Raw genomic sequence first — 22,372 nt, forward strand, 5'->3', positions numbered from 1 at the left:
AAAGGTGCAATTACACTGTACCCGGGTTATTTCGCATGCTGCAAGAGAGGTCTTTTAAATAGTGAAGGGCTTGTAGCAATTGGCTTATTAACAATTATTTACACAACCAATGGTGCACAGTCAGCAGGTCTCCAAAGCAGCTAGCATCTCTATTTTAGTTATGGCATAACACATACACAAACCAAAGAGTTTACTTGGTCATATCCAGCACTCGGTTATGTAGACCTTTCGTTCACAAGTTTTATCCTATCACTTCCAATGTACTCCTTAAAGCTAATGCAAGCATTTCTTAAGAAGTAATGAGAAGGCCTTCATAAAACAGCTAGCCTAGTGTGACATTCAAAAATAAAAGATTAAATTATTAGAAAGAACAGAACTTGAAGACATTTACTGTTTTAATTTTGAAGTTGAAAATCCAAACCCTTCGATAAGAAAGGACCTGCCTCAAAACAAATGACAATGGGAGTACAAGAATTTGCAGACTAATATGAAGCCCCAAGTTTTACAGAGGCGGAAATAAAAAACAAGTTTTATATTTTTAAAAAAACAGGTTTCAAATCTCTTGAACACCGCAATTTGCATGCGCATCTAGCTTTGACCAGGCCGAACCCAAGAAACCAGAATAAGCTCAGACCTACAGATGATGTGGCCACCATGAGTTACAAATAAGGAGGAGATCTTGCAATGACCTACATCACATGTAATGGGATACAAGTGATAAAAAAGACAGAAAATAGCATTCAAAAAGAAAAGGGGTTTTATGCACTAGACCTGACCCCTCTCAAGTGTCAGAGAATCTGAGGGACGGGTGGGCATATGCACCATAAATGGGCAATACTGCCCGTCCATCTTTTCTTCACCCACCCATCATGTTTAAGACCCCTGAATACTGTATTAAAAGCAAAACTAGAGCTGCTAATAACAGAATTAGAAGCAGCATAACATTGAACCTTGCATACCTCATTTCTTCTTGTTTTCGAGCTCCTTTACTTTCCTTACGAACTCTTTCTTGTCAACTGTTGAAAAGGCATCCTGAACATCTTCGTATATACCATCCCACTTTTCCTGAAACAGGCAACCAAAGAGAGGCTGTAGGACCCACCACTATGAAAAGGCTGAAGAACCTACCACCTCACACATTGACTTTCACCAGAGTCTATACATACCTTGAAATCTTCAAACCAATCCTCGTCATAATCAGCCCTTGTAGTGAAGCCACCAAGGCGTTGACGGTACCATTTCTTACCAAAGGTAACCTTTTCCATAATCTGCTCTACATTGATAACTTCCCAGGGACGAAGCCCAGGAATCACCTCTGCCAATTGTTTCCTGAAGAAAAAACTCAGAACTCATGAATTAGATTAAAAACGACTCCTTCTGAATCACTTTCTCTAACCTCAGCATACAGGACCTTCTGCAACTACAACGCAAACTTTAAAGGTACATGCCAGCCTGTTTCTATGCGTACAAATATGAAATCATCTAAAATCCATCATGGCATAAAGATAGAATACTACGGCATCCTATTTTTATCTTTAATTAAAAAAATGATTGGCTCAGCTTCACGTACCAAATCTCAATATCCATACTCATGTGACACAACTCTCTCAGATATAAGATTTGCAAGCATTTGGTCTCATCAAAGTGGCAGGCAGCCTCCATCAGGGAGGAGTGGGACAGGACCAGTTCACATGTGGACGCAGATCAGGTCCGAACAAGGTCAGGAAAATGGCCCACAGGCAGGCAGGCTGGGCAATAGATAAGAACAGGGAAAACAAACCATTAAGGTTTAGCTTTAATGTAAAAAAATAAATTATCAGCATAGTAATACATGCGTATACGGTACACTGACAAGGACCCTAAAATCAGGACTCCTAGCCAAGAAAGGAAGGTTATCATGGACAAATAGCTTACTACACAACCCTAAAAGGAGGCAGGGTTTTCAAAGACAACCAGTGGATTGGCTCTTCCAAAACAAAAAGGAAGGGAAGCAAACATCATAGCATTTACATCACCGTCTTCTTATCACCAAAATTTGCAAGAAACCACAAACTAATGAATTTCTAATACACAATCCTGCTAACAATAGCCCCGTCATTAAGCAGCACTTACCGTATACGATATGGGACGAATTTGTCAGGCATATACTTATGGTGCTCTTCTAAAATTGTGGTGAACTCCGACCCACCTGCCCACAGGAAGAGACTATGACTGGGGGCACGTTCTCCTGGCCAAATTCCCCCATTGAGCCTCAAAACTGCCTTCTCCCGTTCTCTTTTTTCAAGGGCCTCACTCTGTAGCTGTTTGTAGCTTTTCTTCTCATGACCTTTTTTGGGGGTCCACAATGATATTCCTCTTGTAATATTGTGTATCAAATCTGCTCCTGCTGCAGCTAGACTCACTGCATACAGACATGGCACATAGTTCAATTGAAATGGGAGCTTGAACTTTCTTGGAGATTAAAACAAAACCTGTGCACATTGCAACCATTATGTACAGATGAACAGGCCATACTTCTACGTAAAGCATAGCACATAAAGGCTAGACTCGTATCCGTAATTGAGTGCATTAGAAGCAAACTAGCTGCATTACTCACCAAAATTCTAAAATTTTCAATGATACCCGAGGACCGTGACACTTTGGCCCCACGCACTCACGGAGTCACTAGAGAGTGCAAACTCTTCTGAAAGCCAGACACCCCCACCCCAAGGATCCTGACCTACCTGCAGAATCAGCCTTCCAGGACATACTATGGCACATGAGGAGGTGTCACCACAGGAGGGGGGCATCATCATCACAGCTTTGTGCTCTGTCATGGAGGATGGTACTATTATTGGGTAAGGCATGCTTTCCTCACACTCCACTTTACATACTGGCATCTTGTATTAGCTACATGGCTACCTGTATTATCTTTTTTCACCAGCAAATGTTCCTAGTATAGGTAGCTAGTTTCTTTTGTCGGTTTTCAGGTTTTTCCATGGATCAGTATATGGTACTACTGTGTGGTCTCTTAGACCCTTTAGGCTTTTGAATACGTTCTCTCTCTCTCTCTCTCAGCATACAGCCCCTAGCCTTACATGCTTTCCGTATGGACGGGGCTCCAGTACAGCCGATTATTTGATGGTCTCCTGCTATTATGTCAAGACCACCCCCCCCCCCCCCAATTTCCACCTTACCAGCATTCATTTTCATCATGATCTTGACTCCATCTATGAAATCACCCATCCCCCCGCACTTTAGTACTTGATCTTACATTACCCATTTCCACTCATCACAGCACTTCTCCATCATCGCTTCCCTTATACCACCTGCCCAGCTGCCAAACCCCCCACAGGATCACAGCCAGAAAATGGGTGGTATGACGACAAATGCAAGAACACACAACGTCAGCTCCTGCACGAGAGAGAACGTTGACTAATCTATGCATGTAAAATATAGAGAATCTTCCATCTTTGACCTACAAGAAGCAGCATGCATTCCTAAACAAACGCAAACAGAAGTTGTACCATCTCTTTCCAAGTGAGGATAACTCCAACACATGGCGCATTATGGAAGGAGAGAAAACCTAACACCCATCACCGATCCTCTACTTTGAGGAGCCTATGCACGACAGCTTATGATTTCCCAGATCAGCCCACACCTCATGTCTCACATCCCACGACCCACATCATCTTCAACACTATGAATGTATAATGGCATAATGGCAGGGCAAAAGATCATAAAGATCTACATGTGAAGCATTTCACAGATGGTCATCATATATTAACCCCCATTCTCGCATAACTCTTTAAGAGAGCCCCCCTCCATCTTCTCCCCCACAAGCCTGCACCTGGACCACACGCACCATTGTGCCCATACATCATGCAAGCGACCCCATGGTTATTCCAGAACTATCATGATTGGCCATACAATGGCCAAGATTAATGGGGCAATACTAGAGTCCGAGATCAGCTTCCTAGTAGAGGCTTGGACACAAAGCATGGGGACAGGCAAGCTTCAGGAGAAACTATTCCACACTTGATCACACCTTTACCCTACGAACCATCGTAGAGAAGACGAGGGCACGGAAACAACATGTGTATTGCTGCTTTGTGGATTTTGGACTCTTCGCCTCCGTTCCACTTGTAGGAGCGTTTGATTTCTCCCAGACATGAAATGGGGAATGGTGGCTTTATATGAGCAATGATTGGCAAAAGAGCTATTGACAGTTTGTATGCCCACTGGTAGGGTGCATAGGTCTATGCATGAGGCAGGAAAGTCGGTACAACTTACAACTGGATGTATGGGTTGATTTGATTAAATCATTACCGTACAAACGTGCCCCCCAAGTACTGCACACGAAACGAAGTGCTTACGGGATTGTTGGCAATCATTGGCACAGATAGTTTGACATGAGGGCTGAACTGTGCACTGGAGTCCTGCTAGGGTTGTCCTTGGTGGGACTCATTACATTCCAATTTTTTCTTTTGTATCCAACTCCAACCTTCATGTCAAGATGGGTAAGCAAGTTAAATCATAGGGGTTCTCATTCCAATAGCAAGGATCCACTACATGGGTTCCACATTGACTTGCAAGGGAACTTAAGCAGATGCTAAGATGAAATATACGAATTCAAGGTTAAGCTTACAGATGATTGTCTCCTCTTGGATTCACGCGGACATGAATCTAAAATAAGGGGGAGATAATGTTATATCACTAACTGGCCCAGGGCCATTGTTAGCCAAGGGTTAGGCTAACCCGAGGTTACAAGGATGTGCTAACCCAACATTAGGATCAGGGACTGTACTAGTTGAATGGAGAGCTATACCTAATGTACCAACTGTCACGTGCATGCCACGTGGACATGCTTCTTCGGATCTGGACAGGCAGTAGGACAGAGTCAGACACCTTTTTAGGGCTGAGTGGGACCAAGAGGGCTGTAGCCAGTGACCAGCAACAGTGGATGAGAAGGCGTGGACCAGGCAGCAGCCTCACAAGGCTGTGAAGGGCAGCATGGAGCTTTCATTAGTGCAGCCAGCAGTCGGTAGGCAGCCAGCAGCAGCCCGACAGGAGGAAAACGCCAGGATTGTGCTGGTCGGCATCATTAAATGCTGGTCGGCCAGATTTGGTCCAGCCGGCCAGAGTTGGTCCAGTCAGGCAGATTTATAAGGGCCTATATAAAGAGGGCCAGATCTTTTAGTTATTCATTCAAGTTCCCATTTGGGACTTGGGTCATAGGTAGGAGTACAAGTGACCTTTTTCAAGGGAAGCTAAGCTTCCAACATGGCATTGTAATAGACAAGTATATGAATAAGATTTTGAGTAGGTTAGGTCACTGCTTTCTCTCTTGCGTTTTTATCCAGTTCTTTGTGCATCAAGCATCCAGTGGGAGTGCTGTGTTTCCCGTTAAGTAATGATCTAGCCATAGAAGCTTCCGCATGTGTCACCAACTCTGCATGAAGACCCGTAGTTTTTGGGGAAGAAATCACTACCACACATGAAGGTATATGGATCATCTTGTTGGTTCTGCATTTCTACAGCCTATGTACCGGCTGAATTTTATGGTTGCCTCATGTTGGGCTGTGTTATAGCATTTGTATATGGATAATATGACATCTCCCCTCGGGAGAGTACAGCCTTCAAAGCTTGTATATGATATTTTCTCCTTGGGTAATAAAATACTCCACGAGAGGGGGGGGGGGGGGGGGGGGGGGGGCATTCTGGCCTCTATGCGGTGTCAACTGTTCACACCTCTCTTTTACAGTTTTGAGTATTAAGTGGCATATGTTTAAGGTTGTGGCCAATTTCAATGTTTAATTGCATTAATGGTCAAGTAAGAGAGAGTGGCAAACATGATGGAAATGTATATGTGATGCATGCTTCCCATGGGGAAAGTGATGGGCATGTTAACCGCCGTACTTTGCCAAATAGATCTTCCATAATTTGTTCACATAGGCTTGCACAAACTCATTGTCTTTCTGCTCTATCTTATCCCACACAATAAATCAAGATCAACTATCTCACGGCATCTCTAACCATGATGTTCTATCATAATGTCATTGAATCACCAAGCCAGTTTTCCTAGCATCGTTTGCTATACCACCAATCCCCACGTGGACTCACAACCACAAAACAAGTGGTATAATGATGAATGTAAGAACACATGGCTTCACCTCCTACACATGGATATCAGAACAGATTTTTGCACATAAAATGCAAAGATTCTTTTGTCGCCTTACCCACTGGAAACGCATGCATTTTTTTGGCCAAATGTGAAGCAGAGTTGTACCAACTCTTCTCAAGTGCGGACAACTCGATCGCTTGGCACTTTCTCGGAAAAAAAAACCACCCACATACACAGATCCACTAACATGGGAATCCTATTGTCACATGCGAAAGAAAAACCTGTACTAAGAATTGTGCAAAACGCAAAGATGAACAAAGAGAAAAGAGATGTTGAAAAGTGTTTTCTATGTATTCATCAATATATACATAAATCATGGCCTTGGGGCCTCCCAAAAGGCATCTCCTATGCTTATGGCATGCCCCAAAAGCCTGGGAAACACATGATTATGAAAGGGAATAAACTAGCCTTTTTTTGTGCTCCCTAAATAACCCTATGGTGTACATGGGTTCTCACGAAACCATGTTTATGATTGATTGATTGTGATTAGCACCTAATCAGAGACTTAAACCCATGCAACAAACTGCTTCTTCTTCATGCTCAATACACAATAGAGAGACGACCTAATCTCCACATATTACTAACATGAAGTATCTAAATAGAGATACTCAATGGTAGCTCTGCTCCTGAGCTCTCAATGACTCAATGATGGCTGACTAATCAATGTATGAATATAACTAAGGCCTAGGCCCTAGATTCCTATTTATAGTATCTAATGTTGGTGAGTTGGCTACCAACCCTACCAACCCATGTCCAATAAAATACAAGAGTACAAGCATAAAATGCAATTTAATGCCAAACTGCTTGGAAAAGCCCTCCAACTCCTTCTAATTGCCTTGGGTAAAATACCTAGCTTTACTCGGTTGTTTACTGCCCCAAAAGGTTCTTAATCACGGACTAAAATTGGGGATTAGTCATGTCTGCATGCCATGCGTGTGGCATCCCCTCCTGCTAAGCTTGATGATGGGAATTCAACTAATCTTGAATCACTAACATCATCCCCTTAACTCCATGTGGACTCCATCCTTGGCATCCTACTTCCAAAACTTGAGGCAATCTTGGCCACTTGGATCTTGTCTTGAAAACCTTCTACGCAACCTTAGATTGGTCCAATCTCTAATGCTATGTTCTATGTTGAGAAACGTGCACCAGTTCTTCTTGTCCCCTCCTTGGACTAAAGACCTATACCTTTCTTAGACTAAGTGCTTGATCCCTTCTTGAAAAACTGCCTGTAACTCCTCGTTCCTTCGCTCATCCTTAAACCATGGCGGCTAGGCTGAGCATCAAGAAACTTCATGCCCCATGATCCCCGGACCCCACCTCGAGGCTCTATACCCCAAGGGTGCCGTCATTCTGGTGTTGTGCATCAATTCAGCACCTCTGCAATCATCCATGCTACCACTTGGTCCACACCACCGCAAGGTCAAGACACTAGCGAGGGTTTCATCCTTGCACATGTGAGACATGGACAGCAGCAATACCTTGGGATCATCCAGGCTCTGATACCAATGTCATACGTGGAAAAAACACCTGTATTAAGAATTGTGCAAAATGTAGAGATTAACAAAGAGGAGAGAGATGTTGAAAAAAAGCATTTTCTATGGGAGTAAAGTTTAAGGAATTGGAATTTCTGGATCCCCAGTGCTACAATTAGTTAAGGCTTCCAAATTATTAAAAGGGCTCAAAAAGAGGTAAGCTGTGTATGTCGTTAAAATGAATCCGGTAGACATAAAATGCAAGGCTAAAGAACCAGAATGGTTAGAAGCCTAGCACTAAGGGTGTTGGGGTAAAGGCATTATGCCCACCCTTATAGTGTGTACAAGCCCATAAGTTTTATAGTACATAGTACACTTAGTACTTTTAATGTACTAAGTGCACTATGTGTACTAGAGCAAATATACATGTGTGATAGGGAAGTCACACACTCATACTTTGTGAGTTGACTTATCCCCAATGTCTCTCTCTCTCTCTCTCTCTCTCCCTTCTTCTCTGTGTGTGTCTCCCACATGAAACCCTAACTGTTTCAGCTGAGCTTCTTTAGCTCCCTTCAACTGGTATCAGAGCCTCAATGCATGATGAAGCGGCATCTGTAATTACTGGCTATGGCGGCATTGCTTCCAATATTGAGGACACCTGCATGCCAAGCTAGCACGAAGTCAAGTGTCTATGGACCAGCAGTTTGAGGAGTTTCGCGCGCAGCTGGAGGAGTCAGGCGCCGTGCGGGGGAGGCTCCGTTCCATCGTTGCCGACCTCGATTGCGCAACTCGCCTCATAACTCGCTGGGGCAGCGCTCGCAGCAGGTGAGGCGCCTAGAGTGAAGCTCCGCCAGCCTACAGTTCCGTCCTCGACGCCGCCAGCTTGCAGTTCCATCCCCGACACTGCCAGCCTGCAGTTCCGTCTATCGTCATCACCAGCTCCCCGTTACAGAAAACCTCCGCCTGCCCGTAGAACTTGGGATGGATGCCCTCCTTGCGGCAGGTCACCCGCGCGCACCCGCGCTCCACCTGGAGTACGCTTAAGCCCTGCAAGAAACCCGACGCAGCTGATGAGGCCGCCATGGCGTGATCGCTGCAGAGCTCCTCAGCTACCGCCCACCTGCACAACATCAACAGCATTAGCACACGAGTCACCAAATACGACGCCCCCTCCCCCTTTCTGCAACAGAAATCAAAAATTTTCAGAGGTATTTGCTTCAATTTTGGGATTTGCATGTCCATTATCATTAATTGAGTAGATACAGGTCCTAATGGCTCAGATTTGAGCACAATTGGCAACATTGGGTGACATTGGTCACATTTCGGGTCAATTGGCAGGAAATTAGGTGTTAACATTTGGGACTTTTGATGTAATTGTGCCATTGGGCATTCATACATGCTGTATGATGTGAGCAATCTCACATTCGGGGCTAAATTGCAGAAAATTAGAGTGCAAATCAAAGGGCTTTTGTGTCAAATCCCCACGGATACCCTCGTGATCGATCTTGGTTAGAACTCGAATCTTGCAAACAAACGAACAACAAACAAGCAAGGGGGTGCAGGCCTGACCTCCCAACCATGACAGCCGTGGGCAAGCCCACAATCTTGGCTGTCCCCACCGAGCCACGAGCTGAGCTAACTAGGTTGACGTACCGACCAATCTCCTCCTCGCGACATCCCATACCGCCACTAAGCTGCCCTCGTGGGCCTCGAGATTGCTGCTGGCCTCGGCTGCATAAAGCAGGTGCACGTCTGCACTAGATCCAGGCTCCAAGACCATAGAGCTCTCACAAACTCGCGAGACTCTCTATAATGCAATAACTAACCTTGGCCGCCCTTTTATAGGCTCTTGGCCGGTCATCGGGCATCCACACTTGGCCGCCCGCCCGTCCATACTTGGGTGCCCGCTCGTTAGTATTTTCCTAACTCAGCTCGTCAATCAGCTTGTCTAGTTCCAAGCTTCCCCAAGCCTCGAAACTAGTCTTGCATGCGTATAGCACACGGTAGATACACATTGTGCACATGACATACTCCTATGATCTTGGAGCCTGGATCTAGTGCAGACGTGCACCTGCTTTATGCAGCCGAGGCCAGCAACAATCTCGAGGCCCGCGAGGACAGCTTCGTGGCGGTATGGGACGTCGCGAGGAGGAGATTGGTCGGTACGTCAACCTAGTTAGCTGAGCTCGTGGCTCGGTGGGGACAGCCAAGACTGTGGGCTTGCCCACGACTGTCATGGTTGGGAGATAAGTCAGGCCCTCCTTCTTTGTGGCACTTGAAACATTTGATAGTAGATGTCTTCAGTTTGCCACCATTGACTTTCTTATTGGTACTCATGTTGCCTTTAGCCTCGTCCTTGCCTTTGTCATAACCTGGTTTATACATCTTCTTTGAAGCATAAAAAGATTTATTAAATGGTTTAGAAGAAGTACCCTCATGTACTTTAATCTCTTTAGAAAAATCATCATCGCTTCAAACAAATCCCAAACGATTCCGCGTGATTCACGAGACTTAGGCTAGTCGAATTGTTGATGAAATAATTTTCTGCACTTTGAAACCTGCTGAAACAGTCCTGTAAACCTTGCCCAATCTCTGTAATATTTTCTGAAATTTTTTAAAATTTTTCAGAAATGATTTTGAAATTTTCTGACCTTTTCTAGGTAATTTTTAAGCCTTTAAAAACCTGTAAATCACTTTTCTAAACCCAAAAATTTCAGATTTGAAAACCTTTTTGAATTTCTCTTCAAATTTGAAAATAGGAGAAGTAAAGGCTCCAAAAAAAAATAATGTGACTTGTATAGGGATTGGAAAAAGTAAGATTAGATTAACTTTTGGATTAGGGAGTGTTTAGGCTTATAGAATCTTTTGACTTATTATTTTTTTTAATCTACTCCATGCGCCGATTTGCGGCGACAGGCTGCCGCCGTGCGCTTCCTTCTTGGGTTTCTTTTTGAGAATTTTTTTGATAGCTTTTACACAGAAAAATAGGCTCCGTCCATTATAGATTTACTAATGCTTGAAGCTTTCTGATTTCTGAGAGAATACTGTGAGGTTTTTAGCTAGGGAATTTCATCCATGCAATCAGATTTTGATTTCACTGAGTATTTGAAAAAACCACTTTTTGATAAAGAGGAATGGTTTTGCACGGTGGTGAGTGGGTTTGAGAGTAGATCTAGTTTTGAATCTTTGACCTTTGGGTAAAGCCCTACAAACCACCCTTCTGTCCACTGGATAAATTCCTGCACTTTCTTGATTTTTGAGAAGTTGAAGCCCTTTCCTACCTTCTCCACAAATCTCCTAGCCCAAGCTCTGATACCACTGCAACCGGAATCTTATTCTAGGATAAATTGTGGAAGAGTAGAGAATTCACAAGAATTGATTCAACCATAAAAACCATTGCTTTGCAAGCTTCAACTAAATCAAATCAATTGAAATTTAAACACTTAACAAAATTAAAATACTTAGCTCAATAGACCATATTGGGTGCAATCTTCCCCCCTCCTGTGCGTGGCCTCTCCCCACACAAGAGTATTTCTTTATTAGCTTTCTTTTTCACCAAAATTAGGCCATATAGCCCCCAAAATATACAAGATGTGCTTTTTAGAGAGCACGGCACTCTTCTTTTACAAAAATAGTGTGTCAAATATTGGGACTAGGGTAAAGCCATAGGCTTTAATAAATTCCACATAATAAATGTATCTTTCCTAAAGTTCAAAATGGAAAAATCATTTGCTAAGGTTGCAAGCTACTATGCTTGCCAAAAATGAAATGTGATGAACCAAGATATTTCTTCCAAAGTAAACTCTTCAATTCCCATAGTCTTTCATCACCTGAAAATATAAGCCCAATTAATTATTAAATTAATCCCACAAATATTAAACAGGCACAAATCATCACCAACTCATGACTACCAGGCGTAAGTATCCCAGGAATCACCCTTACATACAAACCTAACTGAAATAATCATAGGTGGCCTCAAACATACGTCATATACCGCACGTATTAATATTTATAGTGGTATCACCCACGATATTAACCTAGCCGGCATGACGCAAGAGTAACCTAGGCGTCTCCAAATTACTCAAGAGAGGATAACTAATGTTTTTCTAGAGGACTTAAAATATATTCTCATGACATCTCTCTTGCTTGAGTTTGCAATTGTCCTCAATTGCGGATTGACTCACCTCCCAACCATGACAGCCGTGGGCAAGCCCACAGTCTTGGCTGTCCCCACCGAGCCACGAGCTGAGCTAACTAGGTTGACGTATCGACCAATCTCCTCCTCGCGACGTCCCATACCGCCACGAAGCTACCCTCGCGGGCCTCGAGATTGCTGCCGGCCTCGGCTGCATAAAGCAGGTGCACGTCTGCACTAGATCCAGGCTCCAAGACCATAGAGCTCTCACAAACTCGCGAGACTCTCTATAATGCAATAACTAACCTTGGCCACCCTTTTATAGGCTCTTGGCCGGTCATCGGACGTCCACACTTCGCCGCCCGCCCGTCCATACTTGGGTGCCCGCCCGTTAGTATTTCCCTAACTCAGCTCGTCAATCAGCCTGCCTAGTTCCAAGCTTCCCCAAGCTTCGAAACTAGTCTTGCATGCGTATAGCACACGGTAGATACACACTGTGCACATGACATTTTGTGACAATTGGGTTGTTTTGCATGCAGGCACTGGCATTTGATGCTTTGGGCAATGTGTTGATGCCTGTCAAGCACTCAATGTGCCAGTAAATCAAGGGGCTTTTATGTATTGGATGTATATGTGGCCAGGGGAAAGCATTGTGAAGACTCTGGATGCCTTCATGTGCACTAATGTACCATTCATGATCAGAAATTGATCTTGAATCAAGGGGCTTTTCAAGATTTTGTGCTTGCAGCAAGGAAGACTTTTATGCCTTGAACCCTCAGAAATCCACTTGCAGTCAAGGGGCTTTTGTCCAATTTCTGTCCGGGACTGTTGTATGCAGTGGTGGGGACTGTCAAGGTCTTATTTTCACTCATTTGGACAGCCAGGAGAGCATTTATTGCTACTGTACTTGTTGGTATAGATTTGATACAACTTTGTACAAGTTTTGGCATGGCTGTACATTGATTTGAGTGAGGAAAAGGCTCATTTTCAGCTGTTGTACTTGTCGGTACAGATTTGGTACATCATTGGTGAGCACTTAGTACTGTTGTACAGTATTTTGGAAGGGAAACAGAGCACATCTAAGGTGCTGTCATAAATCTGCAGCAACCAGATTACCTTTCTCTTATGCACTTTGCCAGAGAGTTGGGACACATTCAGGACAGCCACTAGCAATTCAAATGCTATGCTGTCATATGCAGATGTGGAGGGTGCTCTTCTTCAAGAGGAGATGAAGAGGAAGAATAACTCTGTTGGAAAGTCCAATGCAATGAATGCACGTGGGAGATCCCAGCAAAGGGGTAAAAGCCAAGAACGGGGAAGGAGCAAGTCCCGCTCCAAAAAGGACTTGGAATGCCATTATTGTGGCAAGAAGGGACATTTCAAAAAGCAATAATACAAATGGAAGAATGATCAAAAGGAAAAGGGCAAAGGCAAAGACAAAGACAAAGATGAAGCCAAAGATGCAAAGCCAAAGGGCAAAAGTGGAGTCAAGATTGACGGAGTCAATGTGTCACATGCAGGTGACAGTGAGGATGAAGTCCTATTCATGTCTTCACTTGATGCCCATTCACTTCATGCAGGAGATGGTCATGGTATGCACTCATGGATCATTGATTCAGGTGCCTCCTTTCATGTCACAAGTTGCAGAGACTTGTTTGTCAGGTATACTGCTGGCAATGAAGGAGTAGTTTATTTGGGTGACAACAATGCATGCCAGATTCTTGGCAGAGGTGATGTGAGGCTTGTGTTTTCAGATGGCTCACAGCTTATGCTCCATGATGTCACGCATGTGCCTGAGATCAAGAAGAACCTGTTTTCTACTGGACAGCTTGATGATGCTGGTTATGTTACCACATTTGGTAGTGGAAAGTGGAAGATTAGTAAGGGCTCACTGGTTGTTGCCAGAGGCTCTAAGATGGACACTCTTTACTTCATGCATGCTGGTGTTTGTCACCATGCTAATGTAAATGCAACCGAGCTGCCGGAAATCTCTATGTGGCATAGCCGGTTGGGACACATGAGTGTTAAAGGAATGGAGCAATTGTCTCGTTTTGGTTACTTGCCTTCTCTAAAGTTCTCAAGTTTTCAGTTTTGTGAGCATTGTATATATAGCAAGCAACTCCAGTGCCCCCACAAGAAAGTACAGCAACAAAACCAACCCTTAAATGGTGCTGAAAATGGTCCAAATGGCCAGCCAGAGATGGCAGAAGATATCCCTATGGATATCCCACAGTTAGAGGAGATACCGTGTTACGACCCTGTGTTTTTCTCTGGATAATATGCAGGTGTGCACGGGGACATGGTGGACAGTGTGAATGGCATCAGGTGGGAGTGAAGATGGAGGCCCATGTGTGGATAACCCCATGTGTGAAAAGGGGCAAAGGAATTTTAACTTAAAAGGTTTTAAAAACCTTTAAAGTAATTTTTAATGCCATTTATGAAGAAAACGTGACCCATAAGCTATTTTGGGGCCACGTGTGCTTTTTGGGAAAAAAGAGGGGCTGTTGGGCAGAAAAAGCAGGAGGCGCCTATCTTTTGTGTGGGGTGTGCTTTTCCAGTCAAGCTGCTCATCTGGATATGCTGGCGGCTGCTGCTGAAGACTGTGTGGGGCTGTTTTCTGTATGCTGAGTGCTGTAACAGGCCGTACAGCAGCCGTACTGTGCTGTACGACTGCAGGTACTGCTGAGTACAGGTGGCGCAGAGCTGTGGGACAGAGGCAGCCATAACAGGCGACTCTCACCAGGTGGCTGCAGGTTCAGATACAGGCCGTACAGCCCTGTACGACAGCCGTACAATGTACGGACAGGGCTGACAGAAGTTGCTTTGAACAGAGTTGCTGCAGGCATATTTATACGGACAGGTACAGTCGACATAGGCGACTGCTGTACAACAGCTGATACAGAAAGGAGGGCTGGATATTCATGAACATAGACATCATGTCGATGGCGTTCATCTGATGGAACTTTCAGCTTCTCTATGCTTTGGTTCGGGACTGTTTTGGGACAGTTTATGGGCTGTTTTTGTTTGGTCGCAAATTCAGCTATGTGCTTGGGTTTTTGACTGCAAGTACAGGTCACTTGGTTATGTTTCTTGGCATGGGAGTGATGCAAGCTCGCATGGCTGCGTGCTCATGGAGCAGATTGTTTTCTTCCTGCTAGAAAGGAACAGTGGGACCTACAGTTATGGGCATCTCTATGTTGCCAGATGTTTCATGAGGGAACAGGTAACTAGATGTATGCCGTTGTTGGCGAGGAAACATGTTTGTGGGTTTCTCCAGGAGATAGGTCACATGCAGGCAGAAGGTACAAGAAAGGACACATGTTTGGTACAGCCTTGCTACTGATTGGACAGGGGACAGAGAATCCATGACAGAGATGGATAGTACCCTTGGAAGCTAGAGAGGGTTTGTACAGGTGTGTCGACTGTATGGTATGCTGTGCTGTGATACTCTTTTGAGAGACAGTTTGGGAGTCTGTGTTGTGATACAGGAGCACTGGATGTGTCGGGGTGTGATGCTGTTCATAGTGTGAGAGGCTGTGGATGGTTGTGGCAGCCTTGATCATGGGAGAAAGCTTCTGTATGCAGACTCAATGTGAAGAGTCTTTCGATATGAACAATGGCTGGACTTGTTTGTGGATGCCGTGTGGAAAAGAAGCCAGATGCAGGTTCTTTGCAGGCTTCAGAGTTCTACTGGGACGGCTGAATTACCAGCCTTATATTGTGATCAAAGCTCTTAAAATCAATTAAAGAAATACCGCAAGGGGCGCCACTGCGATTTGGGGCCAATCGGTGTCCGTGTACTTTTTGCAGGAGCACTCTAGCTCCCCCTGTTTGTTTTCCTTTTCTAGGTCCTCAATGATGTTGAAGTGTTTTATGTGCAAATGTTTGTTCCACCGCCCTTTGGTTTTCTGAAGGCCGGTTTACAAGGCTCCATTTGCCGGGACACATCGTCGACTTTCTCAAGGAGGCGAGTCCGTGGTTGCTTTGGTCGGGACAATCGCCAACTTTTCTAAGGGGGCGAGCTCGTGGTTGTCTCATGAGAGTCACATCAAAAGCTTCAACATGAGGAAAGTGAAAAGGAAGTGTAGGACACAGTGCAGGATTGTGTCTTTGCCTATATGAGGTGAAGAGCAAGAGCTGAAGATGAAGTTCGGGAGAAAAGACACCAAGGACAAGAAGTAGTCGGCCAGGAACAAGAAGCAGTTGAAGTATTATGGTGCAAATCATTCGACAGTTAGTCACCGATCGTATCTTCATAGAGGCTTCATGGGTTCGGAAGACAGTTTCCTTCTATGTTTAGCAGTGGTGATCTACTATGCTTCATCGAGGACTTGTGCTTATCACTTGGGTGGAGTGCAAGCAGGTTTTGGGTGCCTGAGGATGTATCAGATGAGGCTCAGATGGAAGTGGAGGAACTTGACGAGGTTCTTATTCCCGAGCATATACTGGCACATAAGGAAAGAAAGGTACAGGGTAAGGTTTCCCGTCGCTATCCTGTGAAGTTCAAGAGCTGTTCACTGATGGATACGAAGTGGATGGAGGAGGTTCACTGATGGATGCGAAGTGGATGGAGGAGGGTGACTTAGCAGATTCACCTCAGGAGTTGTAGCTTTATCTTGATGCCTATGAGTTGGAGTCGACTCTTGTTACGGCTCATTCAGGTTCAGCAGAGCATAGGTCTGGAGCATTGCCTGATGCTCAAGAGGGGGGTAGCACCTCCGCTCCCTTGTTACAGACAGGCTCATTTGTTATCTAGGAGTCGCTTGGTGACATCTTTGTATTCACCCAAAGGTACTGAGACTGGCAGTACATCTGCTTATGGGACTTCTATGATCTTGTGTTCTAGACACATGAGATGGTAAAGTTGGGTATGGTTCACAGTCGCGCGCACCTGGAACTCTAACTACAACTATGGATAACTCTATGGAGGGCATAAGTCTTGCGAGCAGTCCTAGAGTTGGTTTGGTTCATGGAAATATGGATCGAACTCTGTTTGTGCATGTATGCATACACTTTTTGAGGTAGAGGTATTTTTGTATTCTGGTGCCATAGGATCCTGGTATCATTGAGAATACATTGGGAAATACTCTGCATTGTGTCATGTGCTGCATGTATATTGGTATGATACATCAAGTGCTTTATTATGTTCATGGATGCACCAATGGGTGTATCTCCTGCGGGATGGCCATGAGACATATGTGGGAAAGTACTTGGTAGATGTAGTGTTTGGATGCATTGAGTGCTTGCATATGCTCATGTTTTACCTTCAGTCGTGGGTCCTGCGGGATGCCCATGGGCGTAAGGCTTGCGAGCAGCCCTTAGACTGTTACTTTGGAGGAGGTAGAGCATTTTGAGGAGCATATTGTTTGCGAATGCATATGTGTGTCATGCATATGTGTGTCATACATATGTGTGTCATATGTAGAATGATGCATGGTTTTGTTTTTGGCTAACACAGGTAACGTGTTTCCATTTGGTTTTAGACTTTTGCTGTAGGTTCTGAAGGAACAAGCAAGAGGACAGTGTGGCTTATTGTGCAGGATGATTGTTCTATCATCCAGATGCATTGGAAGGCCATTGTTTTTGCCATATGGGGTGTCCTTGCTCATGAGATGCTTTACTGTGCCATTGAGTGCAATCGAGGACGCTTGCCATTTTTCAAGAGGGGGGTATGTTACGACCCTGTGTTTTTCTCTGGATAATATGTAGGTGTGCACGGGGACATGGTGGACAGTGTGAATGGCATCAGGTGGGAGTGAAGATGGAAGCCCATGTGTGGATAACCCCATGTGTGAAAAGGGGCAAAGGAATTTTAACTTAAAAGGTTTTAAAAACCTTTAAAGTAATTTTTAATGCCATTTATGAAGAAAACGTGGCCCATAAGCTATTTTGGGGCCACGTGTGCTTTTTGGGAAAAAAGAGGGGCTGTTGGGCAGAAAAAGCAGGAGGCGCCTATCTTTTGTGTGGGGTGTGCTTTTCCAGTCAGGCTGCTCATCTGGATATGCTGGCGGCTGCTGCTGAAGACTGTGTGTGGCTGTTTTCTGTATGCTGAGTGCTGTAACAGCCCGTACAGCAGCCGTACTGTGCTGTACGACTGCAGGTACTGCTGAGTACAGGTGGCGCAGAGCTGTGGGACAGAGGCAGCCATAACAGGCGACTCTCACCAGGTGGCTGCAGGTTCAGATACAGGCCGTACAGCCCTGTACGACAGCCGTACAGTGTACGGACAGGGCTGACAGAAGTTGCTTTGAACAGAGTTGCTGCAGGCATATTTGTACGGACAGGTACAGTCGACATAGGCGACTGCTGTACAACAGCTGATACAGAAAGGAGGGCTGGAGCTGAAGCTCCCGCTGCTCGCCCATCGCCGCCGCCTTCGCTTCTTGCTCCCCCCCTTCTACTCGCCGTTGCGCCCCCCCCCCCCTTCTCGCGGTCCTGCCTGCTTGCGCCCCCCCTCCTCGCTGCTGCTGCGCCTCCCCCTTTCTCGCCATCTCACCCCCCCCCCCTCCTAGCCTCTTCGCGCCGACTCACCCCCCCCCTCCCTCTTCGCCTATTCGCCCTCCCTCCCCTTTTTCGCCTGATTCGTCCCCCCCCTCTCCGCCTGCTAGCGCCCGCCTCCTCTCAGCAGTGCCCCGCCCCCCCCCCCCCCCCTTCTTGTTGCTGCCGCCCCCCCCCCAGGGCTTCTCCTTGGGGTTTGTTCGCCCCCTCCCTGCTCTTTCGTGCCTTTCTTCACCCCCAGGGGGGTTTCTGTTTTTTTTCCTCTTCTTCCGGTCTTCCGCCCGTTTCTTGCAGGTTTCCCGTTTTCGCCTCGCCTTCGCCTAAGCTTCAGACTCTGATGGAGACTCCTCCCGCCTCGCCTCAGAGGGACTCATCCGCAGCCCCCTCGCCCGCCCCCGAGGACATCCCCATCAGGCTTTCTCTTTCGCCGGAAGAGGAAGCGAGCCTCACCGCAGAGGTGGAACGCCTCCAGGCTCATTCCACCATCTGCCGTATAGTCGGCACTCGCCCCAGCAGAGGGGAGATCAGGGATCTTCTTCAGGCCCGCCTTCTAGCAGATGTGGGCAAGATCCTGGATGTACAGCTCTTGGGCCGGGGACATTATCAGATCGAGTTTGAGGCCGCCCAGAGCGTTGCCAAGGTCCTTGCCATGAGTCCTCTGGACATCAGGGGTGCTCGGGCTTTCTTCAGGCCTTGGCAGCATGGATTTGACCCAGCTGCGGCGGAGCAGGGAGAGCGCCTCTTCCATATTACAGTTTGTTTCCCTGGTCTCCGCCGGGAGTATCTTCCGCTCCTCTCCAGGCTCGGAGCATTGGTGGGCTCGGTTCTTGAGACGGGTTCCTCAGCAGCTTCAGTGGTGGCCAGAGCAGCTGGGCTACCTTCGGTCAGAGTGTTGGTATCTGACATCTCCTCCCTTCCTAAGGTCATTCAGCTACCTAGGATAGGGGGGGGGTGGATAGATCAGAGAGTGGAGTTCTCGGGGCTCCCGAACCAGTGCTTCATTTGCAGGCAGGTCGGTCATCTGGCCAAGGCCTGCCCTCGCAGGAGACCCCGACCCTCACCACCACAGCAGCAGGCTACTGATGGCCCGCCCACAGATTCGGCTCGGCAGGCTGCCTCCGGGACACCTGCTCAGGCCACAGAGACCTCGGAGTGGCAGCCTGGACAGGGGCGCCGCCGAGGGAGACAGCCACAGCAGCACGCCCAGAGACCGCTGCAGCAGCAGCCACAGTCTCAGCCTCACTGGGTTCCCGTGAGGAACAGCTTTGCTCCCCTTCAGGAGGAGACCCCTGCAGCGACTGAGGACCAGGAGATGCCAGCTCCCCCTTCTTCACCCCCCCCACCCCCGTCCACTCCCACCGCCTCGTCTCCACCTTCGCCTCCTCCCGCCTCCGCTCCGGTTTCGGCAGCGGCTCCCTCTCCACCTCCCTCGCCTCCCCCTCCGCCCGCCTCACCTTCCCGGGAGACCCTGGCAGTTCCCTGGCGCTCACCTGCAGTCCGGAGAGCGCTGAGCACTGACCTCGCTCGAGCATCACAGAGGAGACCTATGCCGATTAGGGCCTCACGGATTTCATCTATCCGCAGTCGGCTGAGTCGCCTTGGCGTTAGACAGCGCTCGGAGGCCTTTGATTATACCTTTACACGGCTTTTTGGAGCAGAGGGCCCCCATGAGCCAGCACCCATTCGAGTTCATGTAGTGATACCTCCGGCCCGCGGGGAGGAGGCACTAGACTCAGCGGTGGCCTTCTCGTTCCCTCTATGTGGACCTTGTGATCGGGAGTGGACTCTAGAGCTCGCTCTCAGCACTTTGAAGACTCAAGCAGTTGAGTTTTCTCACCACATGAGCGATCTGGAGGTGACTGATGTGATAGGCCGACTTTGGGAGTTGGCTCATTTTTTCTTGGATCCCGGGAGTGTGGATACCTCAGGGATTCGGCATTTGGTCGTGCGCATAGTGGCAGACTTGGCGCGCGACCCTGGATATGTGAGTATACACGAGGTTTCTCTGTCAGAGCAGGAGGCAGTCGCCATGGGCCACATCCACTGGCGCCTGATCCGGGATTCTTGCAGTACACCGGGTGGGCAGATTCGCAGCCGTTCGGATGGGGACTACTCTCCATCCAAGCCGCTTGCGAAGGCCCGCCGTACGGCTGAGACAGCATCCACCTCAGCAGGGCATCCATGAGGATCATCTCATGGAATGTACAGGGCCTTGGCGGAGCACACTTTATACGCTATCGAGGTTGCTTGAGGCAGGAGCTTCAGAGATGCCTGGTTGGTGGCAGCATTGACATTTTGATGATGCAAGAGCACCACTTGGGTGAGAGCAGGATCCGGAGATATGGTTCGGTGATGCCTGGTAGATGGGACACTTTTTGGTCTGCAGGGTTTGGTCCTTTGGGTGGACAGGGAGGAGTATGCATGGTTATTGCAGATGTATGGCGGCAGGCCATTGTGGATCGAGGGATCATTGTGCCTGGTAGAGCACAGTATGTCATTCTGAGGATGCATGATGAGCTATTGGGTGTGCTCAACATCTATGCGCCCAATCATGCTAGTGCCAGAGCAGAGTTTTGGACTCAGGTTACAGATGCATTGCCAGAGGCCGCACATTGGTGTGTTGGGGGAGACTTCAACATGCTCGAGGACCCGGCAGATAGGGTGGGAGGCAGTCATGTTACAGTGCATGGCACGGAGCTTGCAGCTTGGGACCGGTTTTGCATGTCACTAAGGATCACTGATGCATGGCAGCATGGGGCTTTCTCCCGGTCTCAGGACAGTCTTAGTTTCTCTCGGTCGGATCGCCGGCAGGGAGGGACTAATCTATCTCGGATTGATCGCTTTTATGTGGGCGATTGGTTAGGGGAGCGAGGGGGCTCCGTCGGCATTCTTGCTAGCACCTCATTTTCAGATCATGCGCCAATTATATTGACATTGGAGGAGGGGACACGGGAGCCCAGCTTGCAGTTGAGGATCCCAGAGAGAGTACTTGCAGATCCCAGTCTCGCTGAGGACATTGAGAGGATCTGGCATGATAGTCAGTGCTCTGACCAGGATGCAGCGGGCCAGTGTGCCCAGGGACTCATTGATCTTAGCTCTTTTCTACATGCTGCAGCTTTGACACGACTGGGAGAGATTCGCGAGCGGGAGCAACGGCTGAGACGCAGCCTTGCTTCGCTACAGCGCCTTCAGGAGCAGCAGCCTGCATGTGAGTGGGTGGCGTCCCAGCTGAGCCAGGCACGCCAGGAGGTTAGAGAGGTAGAGGAGCAGAGACATGAGTTTTACTATCGTCGTCAGGCCTCTCAGTGGACGCAGCTTGGTGATAGAGTGACTGGGGAGTTTTTTGAGATCACTAGACCCCGTCATGCGCGAGCAAGAGTTCGCCAGCTTGGTAGACCGGATGGATCGATAGCTACTGAGCTCGGGGAGATCAGAGCCATTGCCACTGCTTTTTATAGTGACCTGCTTTCAACGGAGCCTGCCACTGAGGATCGAGATGTGTGCAGACAGACTGTGTGGGCCCATGTGCAGAGGAGGGTCACAGACCATATGCGCACAGTTCTAGGTGCGCCTCTGTCAGAGATTGAGCTTGCCGAGGCCTTGAGGGTCCTGCCGCGACATAGTTGCCCAGGGGAGGACGGACTGACGCCGGCCTTTTTTATGCGCTATTGGGACCTTTTGGGGCCAGGCCTCCGCAGGGGCTTTCAGCATGTTTTGGACACTGGGGTGATGCCGCAGAGCTTTTCAGAGGGCTTGATCTATCTTATCCCCAAGGGGGAGGGAGTATCGGATGACATTCGGCATTGGAGGCCTATTACGATCCTCAATACTGTCTACAAGGTCTTAGCAAAGGCCTTGAGTTTGAGGATCCAGCCCTTCCTGGGGGAGTTGATTCATGCTACTCAGACAGGATTTGTCAAGGAGCGCAGTATCCTTGACAACATCTTTACTTTCTGGGAGGCGACGGCCCGAGCTAGGTTTCTTGGCGAGGACTTGGTCGTGATGCTTCTCGATTTTGAGAAGGCATACGATAGAGTTGATTGGGGATTCTTAGAGGGCACTATGCTACGCCTGGGCTTTGAGCCAGGATGGATCAGAGGG

The 22,372-nt window shown here is 47.4% G+C and overlaps 1 protein-coding gene across 2 annotated transcripts in view; it reads right to left on the reverse strand.

Annotated features, from left to right (window-relative positions):
• Window positions 1–338: 338 nt before the first annotated feature.
• The window catches only part of LOC147604146 (histone-lysine N-methyltransferase ATXR3-like protein), a 36,958-nt gene continuing 14,924 nt past the window's right edge, over window positions 339–22,372 (reverse strand). The window contains exons 3-6 of one of the 2 annotated variants that reach the window (XM_086795152.1): window positions 2,113–2,401; window positions 1,167–1,329; window positions 960–1,065; window positions 339–689 (exon numbers count right to left, since the gene is read on the reverse strand). In XM_086795152.1, the coding sequence (XP_086651278.1) occupies window positions 961–1,065; window positions 1,167–1,329; window positions 2,113–2,401 (557 nt within the window). In that variant the 3' untranslated portion in view covers window positions 339–689; window position 960. The remainder of the gene's footprint in view (window positions 690–959; window positions 1,066–1,166; window positions 1,330–2,112; window positions 2,402–22,372) is intronic. The other variant, XM_086795151.1, reaches the window with a different exon arrangement.

This window comes from Cibotium barometz, chromosome 62 (genome assembly GCF_041138505.1).
Source record: "Cibotium barometz isolate CiBa-2024 chromosome 62, ASM4113850v1, whole genome shotgun sequence".
NCBI lineage: Eukaryota > Viridiplantae > Streptophyta > Polypodiopsida > Cyatheales > Cibotiaceae > Cibotium > Cibotium barometz.